This window comes from Oncorhynchus tshawytscha, linkage group LG11 (genome assembly GCF_018296145.1).
Source record: "Oncorhynchus tshawytscha isolate Ot180627B linkage group LG11, Otsh_v2.0, whole genome shotgun sequence".
NCBI classification, from domain to species: domain Eukaryota; kingdom Metazoa; phylum Chordata; class Actinopteri; order Salmoniformes; family Salmonidae; genus Oncorhynchus; species Oncorhynchus tshawytscha.
The window spans coordinates 49,364,135-49,391,210 of record NC_056439.1 but is presented as its reverse complement, the minus strand read 5'-3'; the positions used below and the strand labels follow the sequence as shown (position 1 = coordinate 49,391,210).

General features: G+C 44.3%; 1 protein-coding gene across 3 annotated transcripts in view; it reads left to right on the top strand.

Moving 5' to 3' along the window:
* LOC112236817 (gamma-2-syntrophin) overlaps positions 1-26,875 on the top strand; it is a 137,728-nt gene extending 110,853 nt beyond the window's left edge. For 2 of the 3 annotated variants that reach the window (XM_042330228.1, XM_042330230.1), the window contains 3 exons: positions 23,610-23,702; positions 23,857-23,967; positions 25,857-26,875. In XM_042330228.1, the coding sequence (XP_042186162.1) occupies positions 23,610-23,702; positions 23,857-23,967; positions 25,857-25,982 (330 nt within the window). In that variant the 3' untranslated portion in view covers positions 25,983-26,875. The remainder of the gene's footprint in view (positions 1-23,609; positions 23,703-23,856; positions 23,968-25,856) is intronic. The other variant, XM_042330229.1, reaches the window with a different exon arrangement.
* Positions 26,876-27,076: the final 201 nt, after the last annotated feature.

Sequence of the window (27,076 nt, the reverse complement as noted above, 5' to 3'; positions counted from 1 at the left end):
GTCAACACTATGGGCCTGCTACTGTCAACACAGTAAACATGCTACTGTCAACACAGTAAACCTGCTACTGTCAACACAGTAAACCTGCAACTGTCAACACAGTAAACCTGCTACTGTCAACAGAGTGAACCTGCTACTGTCAACAGAGTGGACAGTGGGCCTGCTACTGTCAACACAGTGAACCTGCTACTGTCAAAACAGTGGACAGTGGGCCTGCTACTGTCAACAGAGTGAACCTGCTACTGTCAACACAGTGGGCCTGCTACTGTCAACACAGTGACTCTTCTACTGTCAACACAGTAAACCTGCTACTGTCAACAGAGTGGACAGTGGGCCTGCTACTGTCAACACAGTGAACCTGCTACTGTCAACACAGTGGACAGTGGGCCTGCTACTGTCAACAGAGTGAACCTGCTACTGTCAACACAGTGGACAGTGAACTTTCTGCTGTCAACACAGTGAACCTTCTACTGTCAACACAGTGAACCTGCTGCTGTCAACACAGTGGGCCTGCTACTGTCAACACAGTGGACAATGGGCCTGCTACTGTCAACACAGTGGACATTGGGCCTGCTACTGTCAACACAGTGGGCCTGCTACTGTCAACACAGTGGACAGTGGGCCTGCTACTGTCAACACAGTGAACCTGCTACTGTCAACAGAGTGAACCTGCTACTGTCAACACAGTGGACAGTGAACTTGCTACTGTCAACACAGTGAACCTGCTACTGTCAACACAGTCAACCTGCAACTGTCAACACAGTGAACCTGCTACTGTCAACACTGTATGCAGACTAGAGTGGTGGGCCTGCTACTGTCAAAACAGTGGGCCTGCTATTGTCAACACAGTGGACAGTGGGCCTGCTACTGTCAACAAAGTGAACCTGCTACTGTCAACAGAGTGAACCTGCTACTGTCAACACAGTGGACAGTGAACTTGCTACTGTCAACACAGTGAACTTGCTACTGTCAACACAGTGAACTTGCTACTGTCAACACAGTGAACCTGCTACTGTCAACACAGTAAACCTGATACTGTCAACACAGTAAACCTGCTACTGTCAACACAGTGGACAGTGAACTTGCTACTGTCAACACAGTGAACCTGCTACTGTCAACACAGTAAACCTGATACTGTCAACACAGTAAACCTGCTACTGTCAACACAGTAAACCTGCAACTGTCAACACAGTGAACCTGCTACTGTCAACAGAGTGAACCTGCTACTGTCAACACAGTGGACAGTGAGCCTGCTACTGTCAACACAGTGAATCATCTACTGTCAACACAGTAAACTTGCTACTGTCAACAGAGTGGACAGTGGCCTGCTACTGTCTACACAGTGAACCTTCTACTGTCAACACTGTATGCAGACTAGAGTGGTGGGCCTGCTACTGTCAACACAGTGACCAGTGAACTTGCTACTGTCAACACAGTGAACCTGCTACTGTCAACACAGTAAACCTGCTACTGTCAACACAGTAAACCTGCTACTGTCAACACAGTAAACCTGCTACTGTCAACACAGTAAACCTGCTACTGTCAACACAGTAAACCTGCTACTGTCAGCAGAGTGGACAGTGGGCCTGCTACTGTCAACACAGTGAACCTGCTACTGTCAACACTATGGGCCTGCTACTGTCAACACAGTGGACAGTGAACTTGCTACTGTCAACACAGTGGGCCTGCTACTGTCAACACAGTGACTCTTCTACTGTCAACACAGTAAACCTGCTACTGTCAACAGAGTGGACAGTGGGCCTGCTACTGTCAACACAGTGAACCTGCTACTGTCAACACAGTGGACAGTGGGCCTGCTACTGTCAACAGAGTGAACCTGCTACTGTCAACACAGTGGACAGTGAACTTTCTGCTGTCAACACAGTGAACCTTCTACTGTCAACACAGTGAACCTGCTGCTGTCAACACAGTGAACCTGCTACTGTCAACACAGTGGGCCTGCTACTGTCAACACAGTGGGCCTGCTACTGTCAACACAGTGGACAATGGGCCTGCTACTGTCAACACAGTGGACATTGGGCCTGCTACTGTCAACACAGTGAACCTGCTACTGTCAACACTATGGGCCTGCTACTGTCAACACAGTGGGCCTGCTACTGTCAACACAGTGGGCCTGCTACTGTCAACACAGTGGACAATGGGCCTGCTACTGTCAACACAGTGGACATTGGGCCTGCTACTGTCAACACAGTGAACCTGCTACTGTCAACACTATGGGCCTGCTACTGTCAACACAGTGGGCCTGCTACTGTCAACACAGTGGGCCTGCTACTGTCAACACAGTGGGCCTGCTACTGTCAACACAGTGGGGCTGCTACTGTCAACACAGTGAACCTGCTACTGTCAACAGAGTGAACCTGCTACTGTCAACACAGTGGGCCTGCTACTGTCAACACAGTAACCCTGCTACTGTAAGCAGAGTGAACCTTCTACTGTCAACACAGTGGACAGTGAACATGCTACTGTCAAAAGAGTGAACCTGCTACTGTCAACACAGTGGGCCTGCTACTGTCAACACAGTGAATCTTCTACTGTCAACACAGTAAACCTGCTACTGTCAACAGAGTGGACAGTGGGCCTGCTACTGTCAACACAGTGAACCTGCTACTGTCAACACCGTGGGCCTGCTACTGTCAACAGAGTGAACCTGCTACTGTCAACACAGTGGACAGTGAACCTGCTACTGTCAACAGAGTGAACCTGCCACTGTCAACACAGTGGGCCAGCTACTGTCAACACAGTGAATCTTCTACTGTAAACACAGTAAACCTGCTACTGTCAACAGAGTGGACAGTGGGCCTGCTACTGTCAACACAGTGAACCTGCCACTGTCAACAAAGTGGGCCTGCTACTGTCAACACAGTGAATCTTCTACTGTCAACACAGTAAACCTGCTACTGTCAACAGAGTGGACAGTGGGCCTGCTACTGTCAACACAGTGAACCTGCTACTGTCAACACAGTGAACCTGCAACTGTCAACACAGTAAACATGCTACTGTCAACACAGTAAACCTGCTACTGTCAACACAGTAAACCTGCAACTGTCAACACAGTAAACCTGCTACTGTCAACAGAGTGAACCTGCTACTGTCAACAGAGTGGACAGTGGGCCTGCTACTGTCAACACAGTGAACCTGCTACTGTCAAAACAGTGGACAGTGGGCCTGCTACTGTCAACAGAGTGAACCTGCTACTGTCAACACAGTGGGCCTGCTACTGTCAACACAGTGACTCTTCTACTGTCAACACAGTAAACCTGCTACTGTCAACAGAGTGGACAGTGGGCCTGCCACTGTCAACACAGTGAACCTGCTACTGTCAACACAGTGGACAGTGGGCCTGCTACTGTCAACAGAGTGAACCTGCTACTGTCAACACAGTGGACAGTGAACTTTCTGCTGTCAACACAGTGAACCTTCTACTGTCAACACAGTGAACCTGCTGCTGTCAACACAGTGGGCCTGCTACTGTCAACACAGTGAACCTGCTACTGTCAAAACAGTGGACAATGGGCCTGCTACTGTCAACACAGTGGACATTGGGCCTGCTACTGTCAACACAGTGGGCCTGCTACTGTCAACACAGTGGACAGTGGGCCTGCTACTGTCAACACAGTGAACCTGCTACTGTCAACAGAGTGAACCTGCTACTGTCAACACAGTGGACAGTGAACTTGCTACTGTCAACACAGTGAACTTGCTACTGTCAACACAGTGAACTTGCTACTGTCAACACAGTGAACCTGCTACTGTCAACACAGTAAACCTGATACTGTCAACACAGTAAACCTGCTACTGTCAACACAGTGGACAGTGAACTTGCTACTGTCAACACAGTGAACCTGCTACTGTCAACACAGTAAACCTGATACTGTCAACACAGTAAACCTGCAACTGTCAACACAGTAAACCTGCTACTGTCAACACAGTGGACAGTGAACCTGCTACTGTCAACAGAGTGAACCTGCTACTGTCAACACAGTGGGCCTGCTACTGTCAACACAGTGAATCTTCTACTGTCAACACAGTAAACCTGCTACTGTCAACAGAGTGGACAGTGGGCCTGCTACTGTCAACACAGTGAACCTGCTACTGTCAACACAGTGGACAGTGAACCTGCTACTGTCAACAGAGTGAACCTGCTCCTGTCAACACAGTGGGCCTGCTACTGTCAACACAGTGGGCCTGCTACTGTCAACACAGTGAATCTTCGACTGTCAACACAGTAAACCTGCTACTGTCAACAGAGTGGACAGTGGGCCTGCTACTGTCAACACAGTGAACCTGCTACTGTCAACACTATGGGCCTGCTACTGTCAACACAGTGGACAGTGGGCCTGCTACTGTCAACAGAGTGAACCTGCTACTGTCAACACAGTGGGCCTGCTACTGTCAACACAGTGGGGCTGCTACTGTCAACACAGTGAACCTGCTACTGTCAACAGAGTGAACCTGCTACTGTCAACACAGTGGGCCTGCTACTGTCAACAGAGTGAACCTGCTACTGTCAACACAGTGGACAGTGAACCTGCTACTGTCAACAGAGTGAACCTGCCACTGTCAACACAGTGGGCCTGCTACTGTCAACACAGTGAATCTTCTACTGTCAACACAGTGGGCCTGCTACTGTCAACACAGTGGACAGTGGGCCTGCTACTGTCAACAGAGTGAACCTGCTACTGTCAACACAGTGGACAGTGAACTTTCTACTGTCAACACAGTGAACCTGCTACTGTCAACACAGTGAACCTGCTGCTGTCAACACAGTGGGCCTGCTACTGTCAACACAGTGGGCCTGCTACTGTCAACACAGTGGGCCTGCTACTGTCAACACAGTGGACAGTGGGCCTGCTACTGTCAACAGAGTGAACCTGCTACTGTCAACACAGTGGACAGTGAAATTGCTACTGTCAACACAGTGAACCTGCTACTGTCAACACAGTGAACCTGCTACTGTCAACACAGTGGGCCTGCTACTGTCAACACAGTGGGCCTGCTACTGTCAACACAGTGAACCTGCTACTGTCAACACAGTGGACAGTGAACCTGCTACTGTCAACAGAGTGAACCTGCTACTGTCAACACAGTGGACCTGCTACTGTCAACACAGTGAACCTGCTACTGTCAACACAGTGAACCTGCTACTGTCAACACAGTGAACCTGCTACTGTCAACACAGTGAACCTGCTACTGTCAACACAGTGGACAGTGAGCCTGCTACTGTCAACACAGTGAATCATCTACTGTCAACACAGTAAACTTGCTACTGTCAACACAGTGGACAGTGAACTTGCTACTGTCAACACAGTGAACCTGCTACTGTCAACACAGTGAACCTGCTACTGTCAACACAGTGGGCCTGCTACTGTCAACAGAGTGAACCTGCTACTGTTAACACAGTGGACAGTGAACCTGCTACTGTCAACAGAGTGAACCTGCTACTGTCAACACAGTGGGCCTGCTACTGTCAACACAGTGGGCCTGCTACTGTCAACACAGTGAACCTGCTACTGTCAACAGAGTGAACCTGCTACTGTCAACACAGTGGACAGTGAACTTGCTTCTGTCAAGACAGTAAACCTGCTACTGTCAACACAGTAAACCTGCTTCTGTCAACACAGTAAACCTGCAACTGTCAACACAGTAAACCTGCTACTGTCAACAGAGTGAAACTGCTACTGTCAACACAGTGAACCTGCTACTGTCAACACATTGGACAGTGGGCCTGCTACTGTCAACAGAGTGAACCTGCTACTGTCAACACAGTGGACAGTGAACTTGCTACTGTCAACACAGTGAACCTGCTACTGTCAACACAGTGCAGCTGCTACTGTCAACACAGTGGGCCTGCTACTGTCAACACAGTGGGCCTGCTACTGTCAACACAGTGGGCCTGCTACTGTCAACACAGTGAACCTGCTACTGTCAACACAGTGAACCTGCTACTGTCAACACAGTGGGCCTGCTACTGTCAACACAGTGGGCCTGCTACTGTCAACACAGTGGGCCTGCTACTGTCAACACAGTGGGCCTGCTATTGTCAACACAGTGGGCCTGCTACTGTGAACACAGTGGGCCTGCTACTGTCAACACAGTGGGCCTGCTACTGTCAGCTGTATGCAGACTAGAGTGGTGTTGTACTGTATGCTGACTAGAGTGGTGTTGTACTGTCAGCTGTATGCAGACTATTGTGGTGTTGTACTGTCAGCTGTATGCAGACTAGAGTGGTGTTATGCTGTATGTAGACTAGAGTGGTGTTGTACTGTCAGCTGTATGCAGACTAGAGTGGTGTTGTACTGTCAGCTGTATGCAGACTAGAGTGGTGTTGTACTGTCAGCTGTATGCAGACTAGAGTGGTGTTGTACTGTCAGCTGTATGCAGACTAGAGTGGTGTTATGCTGTATGTAGACTAGAGTGGTGTTGTACTGTCAGCTGTATGCAGACTAGAGTGGTGTTGTACTGTCAGCTGTATGCAGACTAGAGTGGTGTTGTACTGTCAGCTGTATGCAGACTAGAGTGGTGTTGTACTCTATGCAGACTAGAGTGATGTTGTACTGTCAGCTGTATGCAGACTAGAGTGGTGTTGTACTGTCAGCTGTATGCAGACTAGAGTGGTGTTATGCTGTATGTAGACTAGAGTGGTGGTGTACTGTCAGCTGTATGCAGACTAGAGTGGTGTTGTACTGTCAGGTGTATGCAGACTAGAGTGGTGTTGTACTGTCAGCTGTATGCAGACTAGAGTGGTGTTGTACTGTCAGCTGTATGTAGACTAGAGTGGTGTTGTAGTGTATGCTGTATGCAGACTAGAGTGGTGTTGTAGTGTATGCTGTATGCAGACTAGAGTGGTGTTGTACTGTCAGCTGTATGCAGACTAGAGTGGTGTTGTACTGTCAGCTGTATGCAGACTAGAGTGGTGTTGTACTGTCAGCTGTATGCAGACTAGAGTGGTGTTGTACTGTCAGCTGTATGTAGACTAGAGTGGTGTTGTAGTGTATGCTGTATGCTGACTAGAGTGGTGTTGTACTGTCAGCTGTATGCAGACTAGAGTGGTGTTGTACTGTCAGCTGTATGCAGACTAGAGTGGTGTTGTACTGTCAGCTGTATGCAGACTAGAGTGGTGTTGTACTGCCAGCTATATGCAGACTAGAGTGGTGTTGTACTGTCAGCTGTATGTAGACTAGAGTGGTGTTGTAGTGTATGCTGTATGCAGACTAGAGTGTTGTTGTACTGTCAGCTCAATGCAGACTAGAGTGGTGTTGTACTGTCAGCTGTATGCAGACTAGAGTGGTGTTGTACTGTCAGCTGTATGCAGACTAGAGTGGTGTTGTACTGTCAGCTGTATGCAGACTAGAGTGGTGTTGTACTGTCAGCTGTATGTAGACTAGAGTGGTGTTGTAGTGTATGCTGTATGCAGACTAGAGTGGTGTTGTACTGTATGCTGACTAGAGTGGTGTTGTACTGTCAGCTGTATGCAGACTAGAGTGGTGTACTGTCAGCTGTATGTAGACTAGAGTGGTGTTGTAGTGTATGCTGTATGCAGACTAGAGTGGTGTTGTACTGTATGCTGACTAGAGTGGTGTTGTACTGTCAGCTGTATGCAGACTAGAGTGGTGTTGTACTGTCAGCTGTATGCAGACTAGAGTGGTGTTGTACTGTCAGCTGTATGCAGACTAGAGTGGTGTTGTACTGTCAGCTGTATGCAGACTAGAGTGGTGTTGTACTGTCAGCTGTATGTAGACTAGAGTGGTGTTGTACTGTCAGCTGTATGTAGACTAGAGTGGTGTTGTACTGTCAGCTGTATGCAGACTAGAGTGGTGTTGTACTGTCAGCTGTATGCAGACTAGAGTGGTGTTGTACTGTATGCAGACTAGAGTGGTGTTGTACTGTCAGCTGTATGCAGACTAGAGTGGTGTTGTACTGTCAGCTGACAAAAGTATCAATAGAGTATCTGTGATGCATATAGTTTACAACACCTTGTATTTGAATGGGATCTACTGGCATTGATAACACCTGACATGTATGTTTCATAACAACTTCATGAGCAGTGCAGGATCCTTCATAATAACAGGCTTATTTGCACTGTACACATTGGACAATTGTCAAAACCTTCTCAGATATGCTTCAGAATGAGATTTGATGTTTTCAGTATAACTAAGCTCCCTTTTTTTGAGCTCTTCTCTATTCATTCACTTGAACCAAGAGTCAACAGTATGCTAGATGTCAAGTCGGGGCCTCATCGAATGGCCGGTGGGGTTCTGTATAAATCTCCTCTTCAAAAGCAGCCAACCAAAGTAAAAGGCTGAAATGCAGTGAAGCTGGAGGGCTATGATGCTCAGGACCCTTAACTACAGACATGTATAAATAATACAGAGGAAAGAACCTGTCAGAAGAGATTTAAATCACTGCAGGGCTGAAATACATTTTAAGGGCAAAGTGTGAACCCACAAAAGTCCATAATTTGGTTCTGCTCAACAACAAAAAAGGTTGGCCAGGCGCAAGTTCTTAAAACTCATTGGCTGTTGAGAAAATACGTCTCTTTTGAAGGCAAGTATAATCCCATGATGTATTATAGAGGGGCTTGTTTGTTCATGGATAGTTCAGCATCGTGATTCCACAGGGCTCAATTAAGTTGCCACTTAATTCTGAGGACATTCCATTCCATAGGCAAGATCTTGGCTGTACCAACAAACAAAAAAACAATTTAACATATAAACTGCAGAATAAAATAAGGAATGGCCTATCAAACAAAATGAAGCCCAATAAAATGAACATTCTCTCTTAATCTTTCATAGACTGAACCCTAGAAAGCAGGAACAGATGGTCATGTCGTGCTGATGTATCCTGTACTTCAATTGGACTGGGACTTGTTGTTTATTGTAGAATACAAAATGGAGGATACAACATGAATATGACATAGTGGACACTACGAAGGACATAGTCGTCCTGGTACACTACGAAGGACATAGTGAAGGACATAGTCGTCCTGGTACACTACGAAGGACATAGTCGTCCTGGTACACTACGAAGGACATAGTCGTCCTGGTACACTACGAAGGACATAGTCGTCCTGGTACACTATGAAGGACATAGTCGTCCTGGTACACTACAAAGGACATAGTCGTCCTGGTACACTGCGAAGGACATAGTCGTCCTGGTACACTATGAAGGACATAGTCGTCCTGGTACACTATGAAGGACATAGTCGTCCTGGTACACTACAAAGGACATAGTCGTCCTGGTACACTGCGAAGGACATAGTCGTCCTGGTACACTATGAAGGACATAGTCGTCCTGGTACACTATGAAGGACATAGTCGTCCTGGTACACTATGAAGGACATAGTCGTCCTGGTACACTACGAAGGACATAGTGAAGGACATAGTGAACTATGAAACAGATACTTTATATAAAACAATGATAATAAAAAGCTTTGGATCAATTTAAATTAAACTTTGGGCAAAAAGGCAAACTTGGCTCCATCATTCATTGAATCAGACGGCTCCTTTCATCACAAAACAAATTGATATTGCCAACTACTTTAATGATTTTTGGAATTGGAAGATTAGCAAACGTAGGCATGACAACAATAAATTCTGAACCTAGACATCCATCCATAACTGACCAAATTATGAAAAAGAGAACATTGTAATTTTAAATTCCATAAAGTGAGTGGGGAAGAGGTGAAAAAATGATTGTTGTCCATCAACAATGACAAGCCACCTGGGTCTGACAACATGGATGGAAGATTACTGTGGATGATAGCAGACAATATTGCCACTCCTATTTGCCATCTATTCAATCTTAGCCTGTAAGGAAGTGCTCTAATCTATTCAATCTAAGCCTGTAAGTGTGCTATCAGTGTCACGTTCTGACCTTAATTCCTTTGTTTTGTCTTTGTTTTAGTATAGTCAGGGCGTGAGTTGGGGTGGGCAGTCTATGTTCTTTTTTCTATAATTTGGGATTTCTGTGTTTGGCCTGGTATGGTTCTCAATCAGAGGCAGCTGTCAATCGTTGTCCCTGATTGAGAACCATACTTAGGTAGCCTGTTTTCACCTTTGAGTTGTGGGTGATTATTTTCTGTTCTGTGTTTTGATGCACCATTCAGGACTGTTTGTTTTTGTCGTTTTATTGTTTTTGTTCAAGTGTTCAGTATTCGTATTAAATACAATATGAACACCTACCACACTGTGCATTGGTCCTCACCTTCTTCCACCAACGACGAACGTCACAACCAAGAATAGCAAAGCTATTACCTTTACTGGCTCAAACGACTGACAAATCAGCCTGTTACCAACCCTTAGTAAACATTTGGAAAAAAAACATTTGTTTTACTAGATACAATGGTATTTCACAGTAAACAAATTAACAACAGATTTCTCAGCACGCTTTTAGGGAATTTCAACATGTACAGCACACAAATGACTGATGATTTGCTGAAAGAAATTGATAATAAAAAGATGATTGTGGAAGCTGTTTTGTTAGACTTCAGTGCAGCTTTTGACATTATTGATCATAATCTTCTGCTGGAAAAACATGTGTGTTATTTTTTTACACCTCCTGCTATATCGAGGATCGAGAATTACCTGTCTAACAGGTAATTTAATGGAAGCCTCTCCAACATAATCCAGGTAGAGTCAGGCATTCCCCAGGACAGCTGTCTAGGCCCCTTACTTTTTTCAATTTTTTACTAATTACCTGCCACTGGCTCTAAAATAAGAGCCTGTGTGTCTATGTATGCTGGTAACTCAACACTATACACATCAGCTACCACAACAAGTGAAATCACTGCAACACTTAACAAAGAGCTGCAGTCAGTTTCAGAATGGTTGGCAAGAAATAAGTTAGGGACAGATAGAAATGTTACCTGGAGGAAAATGGGGGAGGGTCATGCTTTTTCAATTTCAGTCAAGGGTAGGGTTTAGTATTTATTTGTTTATCTAGTCCAGCGGAGGGTCATGTAATTTGAAATAGATTACATTTCACTATTTCTGTGTTTTAGAATTAGTTGCTTATTATATATTGATGTGTGCCTGATCTGTGCCCCTCATCTCTGACACTCCGCTGGAAACACAATATCCATTGTGCGTATAGGCTATTTAGTGTGGTCTCAGTCAAATTATCCATAGCCTATAGGCTACGAAGTGCATGTGCGGAGAAGCACAATCAATCAATTAATCAAATGTATTATTTACATCAGCCGATGTCACAAAGTGCTTATACAGACACCCAGCCTAAAACCCCAAACAGCAAGCAATGCAGATGTAGAAACACGGTGGCTAGGAAAAACTCCCTATAAAGGCCAAAACCTAGGAAGAAACCTAGAGAGGAACCAGGCTCTGAGGGGTGGCCAGTCCTCTTCTGGCTGTGCCGGGTGGAGATTATAACAGTACATGACCAAGATGTTCAAACGTTTATAGATGACCAGCATAGTCAAATAATAATAATCACAGTGGTTGTCGAGGGTGCAACTGGTCAGCACCTCAGGAGTAAATGTCAGTTGGCTAGAGACAGCAGGTGCGGTAGAGAGAGAGTTGAAAACAGGAGATCCGGGACAAGGTAGCACGTCCAGTGAACAGGTCAATGTTCCATAGCCACAAGCAGAACAGTTGAAACTGGAGCAGCAACACGACCAGGTGGACTGGGGACAGTAAGGAGTCATCATGCCAGCTAGCCCTGAGGCGTGGTCCCATGGCTCAGGTCCTCCGGGAGGGGAGCGAGAGAGAGAGAATTAGAGGAAGCACACTTAAATTCACACAGGACACAGGATATAACATATCTAACAGACTGACCCTAGCCCTCTGACACACAAACTATTGCAGCATAAATACTGGAGGCTGAGACAGGAGGGGTCGGGAGACACTGTGGCCCCGTCCGACAATACCCCCAGACAGAGCCAACCTGGCAGGATATAACCCCACCCACTTTGCCAAAGCACAGCCCACACACCACCACCATTAGGGGGATATCTTCAAACCACAAACTTACTACACTAAACAAGACTGAGTATACCCCACAAAGATCTCTCGGGCACAAACCCGAGGTGGGCACCAACCTGGACAGGAAAATCACATCAGTTACTCAACCCATTCAAGTGACGCACCCCTTCTAGGGACGGCATGGTAGAGCACCAGTAAGCCAGTGACTCAGCCCCTGTAATATGGTTAGAGGCAGAGAATCCCAGTGGAGAGAGTGGAACCAGCCAGGCAGAGACAGCAAGGGAAGTTTGTCGCTCCAGTGCCTTTCCGTTCACCTTCACACCCCTGGGCCAGACTACACTCAATCATAGGGCCTACTGAAGAGATGAGTTTTCAATAAAGACTTAAAGGTTGAGACCGAGTCTGCGTCTCTCACATGGGTAGGCAGACCATTCCATAGAAATGGAGCTCTATAGGAGAAAGCCCTGCCTCCAGCTGTTTGCTTAAAAATCCTAGGGACAGTAAGGAGGCCTGCGTCTTGTGACCGTAGCGTACGTGTAGGTATGTATGTCAGGACCAAATTGGAAAGATAGGTAGGAGCAAGCCCATGTAATGCTTTGTAGGTTAGCAGTAAAACCTAGATATCAGCCCTAGCCTTAACAGGAAGCCAGGCTAGCACTGGAGTAATAGGATCACATTGTTTGGTTCTAGTCAAGATACTAGCAGCCGTGTTAAGTGATTTATCCGGGTAGCCAGAAAGTGGAGCATTGCAGTAGTCTAATCTAGAAATACAAAAGCATGGATTAGCTTTTCTGCATCATTTTTGGGCAGAAAGTTTCAGATGTTTTCAATGTTACGTAGATGGCAAAAAGCTGTCCTTGAAATAGTCTTGATATGTTCGTCAAAAGAGAGATCCGGGTCCAGAGTAACGCAAAGGTCCTTCAGTTTTATTTGAGATGACTGTACAACCATCAAGATGAATTGTCAGATCCAACAGAAGATCTCTTTGTTTCTTGGGACCTAGAACTAGCATCTCTGTTTTGGCCGAGTTTAAAAGTAAAACATTTGCCGCCATCCACTTCCATATGTCTGAAACACAGGCTTCCAGGAAGGGCAATTTTGGGGCTTCACCATGTTTCATCGAAATGTACAGCTGTGTATCGTCCGCGTAGCAGTGAACGTTAACATTATGTTTCTGAATGACATCACCAAGAGGTAAAATATATAGTGAAAACAATAGTGGTCCTAAAACGGAACCTTGAGGAACACTGAAATTGACAGTTGATTTGTCAGAGGACAAACTATTCACAGAGATAAAGTTACATTTCTAATATAGCTGCCGGGAAATAAATAAATAAATAAATAAAAATAGGCTGCATTGGATATTCCAACCTTGAGGCCTGGCCTGCTCTGCTCTTGCTAATCAAAAACCGTGTGTGCTGCCTAACCACAGGCTGTGCTGTTTAGTGCTACGGTGGCAGTTCAGGAGGTTCAGTTCAGGAGGAAAGTCAAAGGTTTATTGTGAAAATAATTTTGGATTCGGCCTTGCGCGTGGACTAGCTTAGAGCCTATGTTCTGTTCAGTTGGAGAAGGAGAGCGCGAAGACGAGAAGGAGGACCGGAGGTCAACTTTGATCGCTTGCTACTACTCTAATTGATTTTAATAAAAACCAATATGTTTCTTTCCCATGATATATTTATCAGAGTTATTGACCTCACAATAATTCAGATTGAGTAATTTACATTGTGGTGCTGAAAGTAGAAATTCAAGTAGGCATATCTCATTTCAACAGTCTTCATTTTAATTAGACTTTACTAACAACAAGAGGGCTTTGTGTTGGAGCCTATTTCTTCCTGTTTAAGAAATAAGAGGTAGGCCAACCTCTTTGTCAAATGAAATTAGGCTACAGGCTGCTATATCCATAGATTTTGTCGGTCAATTCCTCCACTCACCATGCACTCTTTAAATAACAGCCTTTCACTGACACGGGGATAGGGTAAGTTAAAACCAAGACTTGAACTGAGGGAGTATGAGAGGGTATGCCATAGGCCTACCTTTTGTTAAAGGAAATGTCAAATATCACAGGCCTACCCTAAGTTAGCTTAAGATTTTGAAGAAAATAAAATGGATCTCATTATATAAAGTGATCTATAACAGCGCTTTGGTCCTCAATGCTTTATGCTAGAAACAAACAGCAAAGTATCCTGGAAAGACGTGACTGATGCATTATGGGAATATCATTGTTTTAGTTCCTTGATATTCAGAGGTGGAACTACAACCTTCTATAGCCAAGGAGACAAAAAAATTGACTTTGTTTGGGAAGTAATCTAATTCTGTCACTATCAATTGATTAAACTATTTACTTTCTGTGCAATAGGAGATGTTTAAACCCAGACAGCTTTCAGGGAAACATGTGTGGGTTAAGCCACAGAAGAAGAATAGCCAACATTTAAAGACTGCATTTTTCTGCGTCGGTAGGCCTACTCTGTCTGGGGTGGAAAGATAGGCCTAACTTTTGAAAGTACCATACTCATATTCCCTAATGATGTCTCGGATTTTATTATATCTCAATAGGGACAGTTTCATTGCAAACAAGACACACCGATTTGGCATTAGAGAAATCTGATAAGATGAACACATAGGCCTATCTCTCTGTCCACTCTTAGCCTGTAATTTCAATCATTTGTGTGGTATTAAAAAACAATTCCGTTTATAAAAAGGCAACTTTTTCTCAGACCAGCAAATACAATGATAGATTCATACAATGCTTTTACTATACAGGAGCTCTTTCTACCTCTACTCTTGTCCACGGTGGTCTGCAAACTCACAATCTTCTGGCCCCAGCCCTGTGCGCTATCACAATTCCGGCATTGACATGTAATTCTGACAGGACGAAGAACAGTATCTAAAACGGCATATCCCAAGCTCTGGTCTGTCCCAGAAGTGAGGGTAAACGGTATGCATGTTCTCTGCTATCCTCTTTGTTGTAATTATTATTTTGGCTATAGGAGAGGGGGACTTGGGTTTTTCCAAGCGTTCATGGAGGTATGCCTTATTATAAATATAATATATTTTCCCTGTAAGCCTTATTATAAATTACATTCACTCCCTTAGTCCTAATTTTTCAAAAACTAAAAGCATTGTATTTGGGAAAAATCAATCACTAAACCCTAAACCTCAACTAAATATTTTTTATGAATTGTCACGAAATTAAGTAAATTGAGGAGACTAAAATGATGCTTGGAGTAACCCTGGATTTAAAATTGTCCAGGTCAAAACATATAGCTAAGACAGCAGGTAGCCAAGTGGTTAGCGCATTGGGCCAATAACTGAAAGGTTGCTGAATCGAATCCCTGAGCTGACAAGGTAAAATCGTTCTGCCCCTGAGCAAGGCAGTTAACCAACTGACATCCACACTGTGGATGTTGATTAAGGCAGCACCCCACACCTCTCTGATTCAGAGGGGTTGGGTTAAATGCAGAATACACATTTCAGTTGAAGGCATTCAGTTGTACAACTGACTAGGTATCTAGGTACCTAGGTACCTTTCCCTAAGATGGTAGAGAGGTCTGTCCATGATAAAGCGCTGCTCTGCCTTCTTAATAAGGCAGGTCCTACAGGCCCTAACTTTGTCTTACCTGGACTACTGTCCAGATGTGTGGTCAAGTGCCACAAAGAGGGATTTAGGAAAATTACAATTGGCCCAGGACAGAGCAGCAGGGCTGGCCCATAAATGAACAACAATAATATTATATGCATGTAGAGGACAGATTGACTTCATCACTACTTGTTTTTGAGAGAGGTATTGACATGCTGAATGCATTGAGCTGTCTGTTTAAACTACTAGCACACAGCTCAGACACCCATGCATATACACCACAAGACATGCCACAAGAGGTCTCTTCACAGTCCCCAAGTCCAGAACAGACTATGGGAGGCACACAGTACTACATAGAGCCATGACTACATGGAACTCTATTCCATAGTACTACATAGAGCCATGACTACATGGAACTCTATTCCACAGTACTACATAGAGCCATGACTACATGGAACTCTATTCCACAGTACTACATAGAGCCATGACTACATGGAACTCTATTCCACAGTACTACATAGAGCCAGGGCTACATGGAACTCTATTCCACATCAGGTAACTGATGCAGCAGGAGAATCAGATTAAAAAAACAGATAAAAATACACCTTATGGAACAGCGGGGACTGTGAAGAGACACACACACACGATAACATGCGCACTATTCACTTACGTACACATGGCTTTTGTGCTGTACATATGTGGTAGTAGAGTAGTGGCCTGACACTTAATGTGTTGTGAAATCTGTTGTGTAATGTTTTTTTCAGTGCTTTCAGAAAATATTCATACCCCTTGAACTATTCCACATTTTATTGTGCCTGAATTGAAAATGTATTACATAGATTTCTCTCACCCATCTGCACACAATTCCTCATAATGGCAAAGTGAAATCATATTTTTACGTATTTTTTCAAATGAAATACAGAAAAATCTCATTTACATAAGTATTCACACCCCTGAGTCAATGCTTTGTAGAAGCACCTTTGGCAGCGATTACAGCTGTGAGTCTTTCTGGGTAAGTCTAAGCGCTGTGCACACCTGGATTGTACTATATTTACCCATTATTCTTTTCAAAATTCTTCAAGCTCTGTCAAATTGGTTGTTGATCATTACTAGACAACCATGTTCCGGTATTGCCATAGATTTTCAAGCAAATTTAAGTCAAAACTAACTCGGCCAATCAGGAATATTCATAGTCTTCTTGGTAAGCAACTCCAGTGTAGATTTTGCCTTGTGTTTTAGGTTATTGTCCTGCTGAAAGAATAATTAATTTCCTAGTGCCTGGTGTAAAGCAGACTGGACCAGGTTTTCCTCTAGGAACCTGAATGCCTGAATGCTTGGCTCCATTCAGTATTTTTTTTTATCCTGAAAAACTCCCCAGTCCTTAATGATTACAAGTATACCTATAACATGATGCAGCCACCACTGTGCTTGTGTCACGCCCTGACCTTAGAGATCCTTGTTATTCTCTAAGTTTGGTGTGATTTGGGTGGGCATTCTATGTTCTCTATTTCTTTGTGTTTGGCCTAGTGTGGTTCCCCCAAAAAAGGGCTGTCTAAGTATGATCGCCAATCAGAGACAATGAAAGACAGCTGCCTCTGATTGGGGATCATACTTAGGCAGCCCTTTTTCCCTCCTTCAGTGTGGGATCTTGTCTTTGAGTGCATGTAGTTTGCACGACGAAGCTTTTCGTTCATTGTATTGTTTATTGTTTTTTCTTGGTGGAACATTAAAATAAAAAGACTGTACGCCTACCACGCTGCACCTTGTCCTTCCGGCGACAAAAGTAACAGAAGATCCCAACACCAACGGACCAAGCAGCGTGGTCAGGAGGACTGGACCTGGGAGGAAATCCTGGATGGAGCAGGACCCAGGACGCAGGCTGGGGAGTATCGCCGTCCGAAGGAGGAGATAGAGGCAGTGAAAGGGCTGGGGAGTATCGCCGTCCGAAGGAGCAGATGGAGGCAGTGAAAGCGGAACGGCGACATCACGAGGAGTTAGCAAGCACGAGAGACAGCCCCCCCCAAAAAATGTTTTGGTGGATTGGTGGAGTCAGGGTTCAGACCTGAGCCAACTACCCGTGCTTACTGTGGAGAGCGTGTGACTGGTCAGGCACCGTGTTATGCGGTGATGCACACGGTGTGTCCCCAGTGAGCAGCCACAGCTCGGTGCGCTCTGTGCAAGCTCCCGTGCTTTAGTGGTCATTCAGCCAGGACGGATTGTGCCAGCTCAATGCTCAAGGCCTCTGGTGCGTCTCTTCGGCCCAGGATATCCTGCGCCAGCTGGATAGAAATAATGGCGTGCAAAGGAGCAAAATAAATAAATATCGTAGGGGGAGAGGTAGTTGTTTCGGCTAAATTATAGATGGGCTATGTACAGGTGCACTAATATGTGAGCTGCTCTGACAGCTGGTGCTTAAAGCTAGTGAGGGAGATAAGTGTTTCCAGTTTCAGAGATTTTTGTAGTTCGTTCCAGTCATTGGCAGCACAGAACTGGGATTCAGAACTGGGATTCAGCCAGGACTCGTTGTGCCAACTCTGCTCTCCAGACCTCCAGTGCGCCTCCACGGCCCAGCATATCCTGCGCCAGCTCTACGTACTATGCCTCCAGTGCGCCGTCATAGCCTAGTGTGTCCCGTGCTAGCTCTCCACACTCACCGAGCTAAAGTGAGTATCCGGCCAGGATGTGTTGTGGCAGCTCCACTCACAAGGCTGCCAGTACGTCTCCTCAGTCCGGTGAGACCTGTTCCGGCTCTATGTACGAAGCCTCCTGCAATGGTCCCCAGTCCGGAGCCCCCGGCGACGATCCGCAGTCCGGAGCCCCCGGCGACGATCCGCAGTCCGGAGCCCCCGGCGACGGTCCCCAGTCCGGAGCCTCCGGCGACGGTCCGCAGTCCGGAGCCTCTGGCGACGGTCCGCAGTCCGGAGCCCCCGGCGACGGTCCCCAGTCCGGAGCCTCCGGCCCGGGTCCCCAGGAACTAACGGGGATCCGTAATAAGCCCCAGGAAGACTAGCTGCTGCTTTGGCAGGAACTAACGGGGATCCATAATAAACCCCAGGAAGACTAGCTGCTGCCTTGGCAGGAACTAACGGGGATCCATAATAAACCCCAGGAAAAGTAGCTGCTGCCTTGGCAGGAACTAACGGGGATCCATTATAAACCCCAGGAAGACTAGCTGCTGCCTTGGCAGGAACTAACGGGGATCCATAATAAACCCCAGGAAAAGTAGCTGCTGCCTTGGCAGGAACTAACAGGGATCCATAATAAACCTCCAGGAAGAGTAGCTGCTGCCTTGGCAGGAACTAACGGGGATCCATAATAAACCCCATGAAGAGTAGCTGCTGCCTTGGCAGGGACTAACAGGGATCCATAATAAACCTCCAGGAAGAGTAGCTGCTGCCTTGGCAGGAACTAACAGGGATCCATAATAAACCCCAGGAAGAGTAGCTGCTGCCTTGGCAGGAACTAACGGGGATCCATAATAAACCTCCAGGAAGAGTAGCTGCTGCCTTGGCAGGAACTAACAGGGATCCATAATAAACCCCAGGAAGAATAGCTGCTGCCTTGGCAGGAACTAACGGGGATCCATAATAAACCTCCAGGAAGACTAGCTGCTGCCTTGGCAGGAACTAAAGGGGATCCATAATAAACCCCAGGAAGAGTAGCTGCTGCCTTGGCAGGAACTAACAGGGATCCATAATAAACCCCAGGAAGAGTAGCTGCTGCTTTGACAGGATCTAATGGGGGAACTAATGGCTGCTGCCTTGGCAGGAACTAACAGGGAATCCATAATAAACCCCAGAAAGAGTAGCTGCTGCCTTGGCAGGAACTAATGGGGGAACTAATGGCTGCTGCCTTGGCAGGAACTAACAGGGAATCCATAATAAACCCCAGAAAGAGTAGCTGCTGCCTTGGCAGGAACTAACAGGGATCCATAATAAACCCCAGGAAGAATAGCTGCTGCCTTGGCAGGAACTAACGGGGATCCATAATAAACCTCCAGGAAGACTAGCTGCTGCCTTGGCAGGAACTAACAGGGATCCATAATAAACCCCAGGAAGAGTAGCTGCTGCCTTGGCAGGAACTAACGGGGATCCATAATAAACCTCCAGGAAGAGTAGCTGCTGCCTTGGCAGGAACTAACAGGGATCCATAATAAACCCCAGGAAGAATAGCTGCTGCCTTGGCAGGAACCAACGGGGATCCATAATAAACCTCCAGGAAGACTAGCTGCTGCCTTGGCAGGAACTAAAGGGGATCCATAATAAACCCCAGGAAGAGTAGCTGCTGCCTTGGCAGGAACTAACAGGGATCCATAATAAACCCCAGGAAGAGTAGCTGCTGCTTTGGCAGGATCTAATGGGGAACTAATGGCTGCTGCCTTGGCAGGAACTAACAGGGAATCCATAATAAACCCCAGAAAGAGTAGCTGCTGCCTTGGCAGGAACTAATGGGGGAACTAATGGCTGCTGCCTTGGCAGGAACTAACAGGGAATCCATAATAAACCCCAGAAAGAGTAGCTGCTGCCTTGGCAGGAACTAATGGGGGAACTAATGGCTGCTGCCTTGGCAGGAACTAACAGGGAATCCATAATAAACCCCAGAAAGAGTAGCTGCTGCTTTGGCAGGAACTAATTGGGGAACGAATGGCTGCTGCCTTGGCAGGAACTAATGGGGATCCATAATAAATACAAATAGTGGGCCTTTTACACTACGAAGGACATAGGGGGACACGTTAAATCTCCAGAATGATCAAGCATTTTGTCCACATTATCCTGAGGTGTTAACAGCTGATACAGTGAGCTTAGTCTGAACATTATCCTGAGGTGTTAACAGCTGATACAGTGAGCCTAGTCTGAACATTATCCTGAGGTGTTAACAGCTGATACAGTGAGCCCAGTCTGAACATTATCCTGAGGTGTTAACAGCTGATACAGTGAGCTTAGTCTGAACATTATCCTGAGGTGTTAACAGCTGATACAGTGAGCCCAGTCTGAACATTATCCTGAGGTGTTAACAGCTGATACAGTGAGCCTAGTCTGAACATTATCCTGAGGTGTTAACAGATGATACAGTGAGCCCAGTCTGAACATTATCCTGAGGTGTTAACAGCTGATACAGTGAGCCCAGTCTGAACATTATCCTGAGGTGTTAACAGCTGATACAGTGAGCCTAGTCTGAACATTATCCTGAGGTGTTAACAGCTGATACAGTGAGCCCAGTCTGAACATTATCCTGAGGTGTTAACAGCTGATACAGTGAGCCCAGTCTGAACATTATCCTGAGGTGTTAACAGCTGATACAGTGAGCCCAGTCTGAACATTATCCTGAGGTGTTAACAGCTGATACAGTGAGCCCAGTCTGAACATTATCCTGAGGTGTTAACAGCTGATACAGTGAGCCCAGTCTGAACATTATCCTGAGGTGTTAACAGCTGATACAGTGAGCCCAGTCTGAACATTATCCTGAGGTGTTAACAGCTGATACAGTGAGCGTAGTCTGAACATTATCCTGAGGTGTTAACAGCTGATACAGTGAGCTTAGTCTGAACATTATCCTGAGGTGTTAACAGCTGATACAGTGAGCCCAGTCTGAACATTATCCTGAGGTGTTAACAGCTGATACAGTGAGCCCAGTCTGAACATTATCCTGAGGTGTTAACAGCTGATACAGTGAGCTTAGTCTGAACATTATCCTGCTTTAAATAAAATTTAAATAAACATTATTGAGGACAAACCTAACTGGACTGTTTGTCCCTCACAGTTTTACTCATTTTGTATGGAGCTAGGTGTTGGTGTTTTCACATCAAACTTGGACAGGGTCATACTATTTGTTTATTCATTGTCTTATGTAGAGTAGAACCACAGCGCTAACCGTAACTGTGGTATGGAAATTTCCTGAAACCACTGCATGTCGTATTATCCCAATCCCTACTGTGGAAAGTCTCCAATTAGCAATGTGTAGTCTCTATTTACCATGTTACAGCAACCTCTCACACAACGTGACTAAGTAAATCTGCCCTCATGCAGGTTTCTTTTCATGGCAACTCAATTTCAGGATGGAGAATCTTTTTTTTCTTCTTTTTTTTTTACATCAAGACACTCAGGGGCTGTTGAGTCCCACTGCATTCACTGCTCACTGTAGTAAATGATTGAAAACAGCAGGCTCCCACCAGCCTCATGAGATGGGGGGAACAAGCAGTACCTGAAACTCACAACCAAAAGGGTCACTAAGGAGCATCCTGGTGTCTTTAGACTGGTCACTAAGGAGCATCCTGGTGTCTTTAGACTGGTCACTAAGGAGCATCCTGGTGTCTTTAGACTGGTCACTAAGGAGCATCCTGGTGTATTTAGACTGGTCACTAAGGAGCATCCTGGTATCTTTAGACTGGTCACTAAGGAGCATCCTGGTGTCTTTAGACTGGTCACTAAAGAGCATCCTGGTGTCTTTAGACTGGTCACTAAGGAGCATCCTGGTGTCTTTAGACTGGTCACTAAGGAGCATCCTGGTGTCTTTAGACTGGTCACTAAGGAGCATCCTGGTATCTTTAGACTGGTCACTAAGGAGCATCCTGGTGTCTTTAGACTGGTCACTAAAGAGCATCCTGGTGTCTTTAGACTGGTCACTAAGGAGCATCCTGGTGTCTTTAGACTGGTCACTAAGGAGCATCCTGGTGTCTTTAGACTGATGAAATTGAGTTTGTGTGGCCTTCATTAGCTGAAGAACTGAATGAACCATGAAGGATAGCGATGCTACACAGAGCCACAACACAGAGCCACAAGCATTAGTTCCAGTATGAGCTACACTGGGCACAAATGACAGTTCAATGTCTAATTTGGATATACATTAGGTTGAGTTATCAACTCATGTGACTTCAACGTGAAATCAACTAAACAATTCACCATGTCATTGGATTTAGATTAAAAGTTGGGTGAAAAAAAAGGAAATGCCACACCTGGGGTGACAGTAAAGCCTAGTGGTTAGAGTGTAGGGGCGGGGGGTAGCCTAGTGGTTAGAGTGTAGAGGTGGCAGGGTAGCCTAGTGGTTAGAGCGTTGGACTTGTAACCGGGAGGTTGCAAGTTCAAATCCCTGAGCTGACAAGGTACAAATCTGTAGTTCTGCCCCTGAACAGGCAGTTAACCCACTGTTTGTTCCTAGGCTGTCATTGAAAATAAGAATTTATTCTTAACTGACTTGCCTAGTTAAATAAAGGTTAAAAAAATAATAGTCATGACTTTTTGCGAATCCAATCAGTTTTCCAGGTTAATTCAACATCACAGATGTTTTTCTGGTTGGCAACAACATTGATTCAACCAGTTTTTTTTGCCCAGTGGGTCCTCACACATCACTGCTTTCAATAAGACTGTGAAATGCATTGTGTCTCACATTTGGTTGTTCATGTTAGGGCAGTAAAATGGAAGACTACGAGGCACCCACGGATATATTTTATTTGGTTCTTGCATTTCATATCGAGTTGGTACGATCAGTACAGCCAAACTATGACTAACGATGCAGAACTAGTTCAGGATTATTCTCAAATGACACAATCAAAAAAATTCTACCCACCATAGTGGATTGAACACTGCTGTAACAATACCAGTACTAAATAAATGGATAGCCTATTTCATTGCATGATTTAAAAAAAAAATGTTTTTTAAAGAAGCTGTTTGTTGAACCCTTGAGTGGGTGGGTGTCCAATTCTGTAATTATTCAAAGCTCAGAGGGTGTTCAAGCATTTTCTTGGATGTCATTCATTTCACAATGAACCATAGAGACTATACTCTGACCCTGACAGCAGTTCCTAAGCTTTCACCCAGAATACATTAACAGAATCCTAATTGCTCCCTTTGTTAACCACCTAAGATACCCCTCACTAGAAACACAATGAAAATGCACATTTATTTCAACTTTTTGTTCAGTAACCCCATCTTCAGATATCCTCTGATTTCCAGAATGAAAACGTTTTAGTGTGAGATGTTTTAAAATAGACATATTTATTCTCTTCTCCTTGAAGTAAATATACAGTCTGTGTTGAAATGTGTGATTTGTTCTCTAAATACCGATCTGTCTCTCAACAGTCAAAGACCTACATGTGCAGCAGCCAGAGTAAAGTACTGTGTTTGACCATAGACTTTGGCTCTGGCTTCACTTGTTCTGAGAGCTCCTCGAAGGTGAGTCATCGTTCATTCACTATTCTAACTGAATGTTCAACAGGCTATAGTAGGGGGGGATATTGTTCATGCTAGACTGGTTAATACCTACTGTTTACCGATTGGTCAAAAAATAATGAACCCTTACTATATTCCTCAATGTTATCCCCTGTAGAGTATATTATGGAGATACAAATTCTCTCAACTGAAAGGCTCCTCTGATGATGGGAAAACAAGGGTGAAACTCCTCTTCAAGAATGCTGAAAACAAACAGATAGAGATGAAGGTGACATCAACTCAACTTCCATTGCAGTGGCCTCTCTGAAGAGAGTATTGATAGACAGCAGAATGTTAGAATACTGTGGTCACATATTAAAATGGAACTGACACCGTTTTTACTACTTTGCAGATATGAAACAAACAGAAAATCAAAATAATCAAAAAATATCAAATGTCCAGTTTATGATACAAAAACAACTTTATAAGAGGTTTTAAAGTATTATGGTTATATTTGACTCAATTCTATGACGTACAGTAACACATCAGGGCGGCAGGTAGCCTAGTGGTTAGAGCGTTGGGCCAGTAACCGAAAGGTTGCTAGATTGAATCCCTGAGCTGACAAGGTAAAACTCTGTTATTCTGCCCCTGAACAAAGCAGCTAACCCACTGTTTCAAGGCTGTAATTGTAAATAAGAATTTGTTCTTAATTGACTTGCCTAATGAACTAAAATAAAACAATTAGATGAGCAGAATATATGGATGCACTTCAATGCATGATTAATATAATTCACCAATACATTTCTTGGTAATCCAACAAATATTACTATCTGTTTGTATTTTTTTTAACCTTTATTTAACTAGGCAAGTCAGTTAAGAACAAATTCTTATTTTCAATGACGGCCTGGTGGGTTAAAATGGTCAGAGTCAGGTGTTCTCTCATTTGTGTCTGGAAGTAAGTAGCAAGCTAGCCAATTTCAGCCAGTTATCTTGGTTTGCTGGACTGCCGTTGTGAGGAACCCTCATATCAGTCTTACTCCTTGGCCAGAGCGTCCCCTGTCAATAGTGCAGTGTGCGCTTTGGAATTTACGAACAAACCATTCAGTTGTCAAAACGTGGGTTGGGACAAGCATGCATTTGCAGGAAAGCTGCAGAAGGACAAGCAGGCTACTATTCCCCATCGTTTATCAGTGCAATTGTAGCGGGCCAACTAGCTGAAAAGATTTGAGAGGGTTTATCTGATGTTCCCTCGTTAGATTTTAGCTCACCTCACTCAAGCTAGCATTAGTTGTTGATCTTGTTGTTGTTGATGAGTATAACTGAGGGAGAGAGAACCTACCTGTTCATGGTTGTTTAATTAATCAATAGGACTGTAAAGTTCCCAAAAGTAAGAGGACTGCTGTGAGATTTACATATTTGTAGAAATCTATTCAGGTGACTTTTGGCGAATGCGCTATAAAGATTTAAAGTTGCGCTGTTGCACCTACCTGTAAACACACAGTCCACTTATAGGTTAATGATGGCAGGCCTGTGTGGCAAATGGCTTGTTTGCATAAAGGCCCCTACTGTAGCTCTGATTGGCTATGGTGCCACTGTCTGCGTTGACTCCGGTCCTGGAGGAGAGGTGGTTTGATTAGGTTGTATGTGCTGCACTACTGTCTATTAAATTGTCCCAAAACCCCACTTTGCCATTCTATATGTATTTCTGGAGAACTTCCTCTACTCTACATCGTTCCCAAACATTTTATACATTTATGAAAACGGACAAATGTGATCATGTCTAAATACTTGTCAGAAGAAGAAGAAAAAAAATGTACAAAAAGCGGTCATATTCTTTCTGAGAGAGAGATTTGAATAGGATTTCACGTTGATAACATGCTGCCAGTTCCACTTTTAAAATGGTATTGATAGGGAGAAGAATGTTCTGAATACTGTGGTTATTACTCAAATTGGCTTTTGCTACCTCATCAATATATAGAACTAAAATATTTCTGGTAAATTCCATGTGGGGAACAAGTAGAGGTTGTTGTTGTTGTTATTATTATTATTAAGATGAGTGCCTATTTGTTACAAAATTAATTGTGACATTTTAATGTATGCAAACATTATGTAAATATTATGCAAACTGTTAAGAATATTCCTCACAATTTGTATTCTGTTTTTTTCTTTCCATTACAGGAGCTGGAGTTCTCCAATCTGACGGCAGTCCTCCATTGTATTTCTTCTTTTATGGCTGCCAAAGTGGCCTCTGTGGACCCTGTCTTTGTCAAGTGTCAAAGCATCTCTGGAAAGTACATGAGTTAGACACTTCCTGGTGTTGTCATGTACATTTTAGTCACATAAGCTAATCGACTATTTTATGCACATTCAAATGATATGTATTTCTTGTTCCTGTTATTTTTGTAAGGCTCTTATTAAATAAGAAAAAATATATATATATAAAAAAAAACATATCTGACTGGAAGGAAAGGATATTTATATTTGCATTAATTGGTTGGTATTGACATTTGAGTATGAATATGCTAAAGATTGTTTCATTTTATCCATGTAGAAAAACATCTGTCACATCTGGTTTCTATGTTTGTTCATGTGTATAGACACGGCACAGTTTTCAATTCATGCGTAGATGCAAGTTAACTTAAAAGCAGAACCGATAAAACAGAACTGTTGTACTGTACTAATCAACACACATGCAAACATTTGGGAATGTTTATTCTGCTGGGCTATACGATCTCTGGTTCTTCACTTATTCCATAACTGCAGCAAGACTACAGATGCCATGGCTGCAGCATGATTTTGGGGGAAAGAGTGTCTGATGAGTGTGTGTTGAGGCCCGCAAATGCAGGGCTTGGAGCAGGCTTTCATGACCCCAGAGGGTATTTTAGTTTGTATTTCAGTGTATACAGTCACTGCTAGTCACTGATATGCTCCTTTACCAAACGGTGGCAGGACAAACACTGTTGGAAGAAGATATAGATGTATTGTAGCAGTGGTATCTCAGTGTATCTGTCAGGTGGTTTAAAATGTTGCTTTCTGAAGTTAAATTAACATTTGTTTTTATGCTTTGTAGTCCTTTACTTTGTATGTAGCACTGACAGTCATTACAAAGCTTACAAATATATAAATGTTTATATTTATATTCCCTCAGCCTCTTGTTTTCTTTTATATTCCAAAATAAATCCAGAATCATTCCTCCTTATTGTCAAATGTTCTTTTATTGTATTCCTAGCACTACCGGGGATGTGTTGACAGCTATGGTGAAATAAACGCAGACTAACTAAGTCAATATTGTTGATTTGCTGGGGAACATAAAGACATGAAGAGTCTTGAAGAGGGTAACGAGGAAATTGAGACAATTGACATGAAAAACTCATCAAATTATACAGCAATAACTTTCA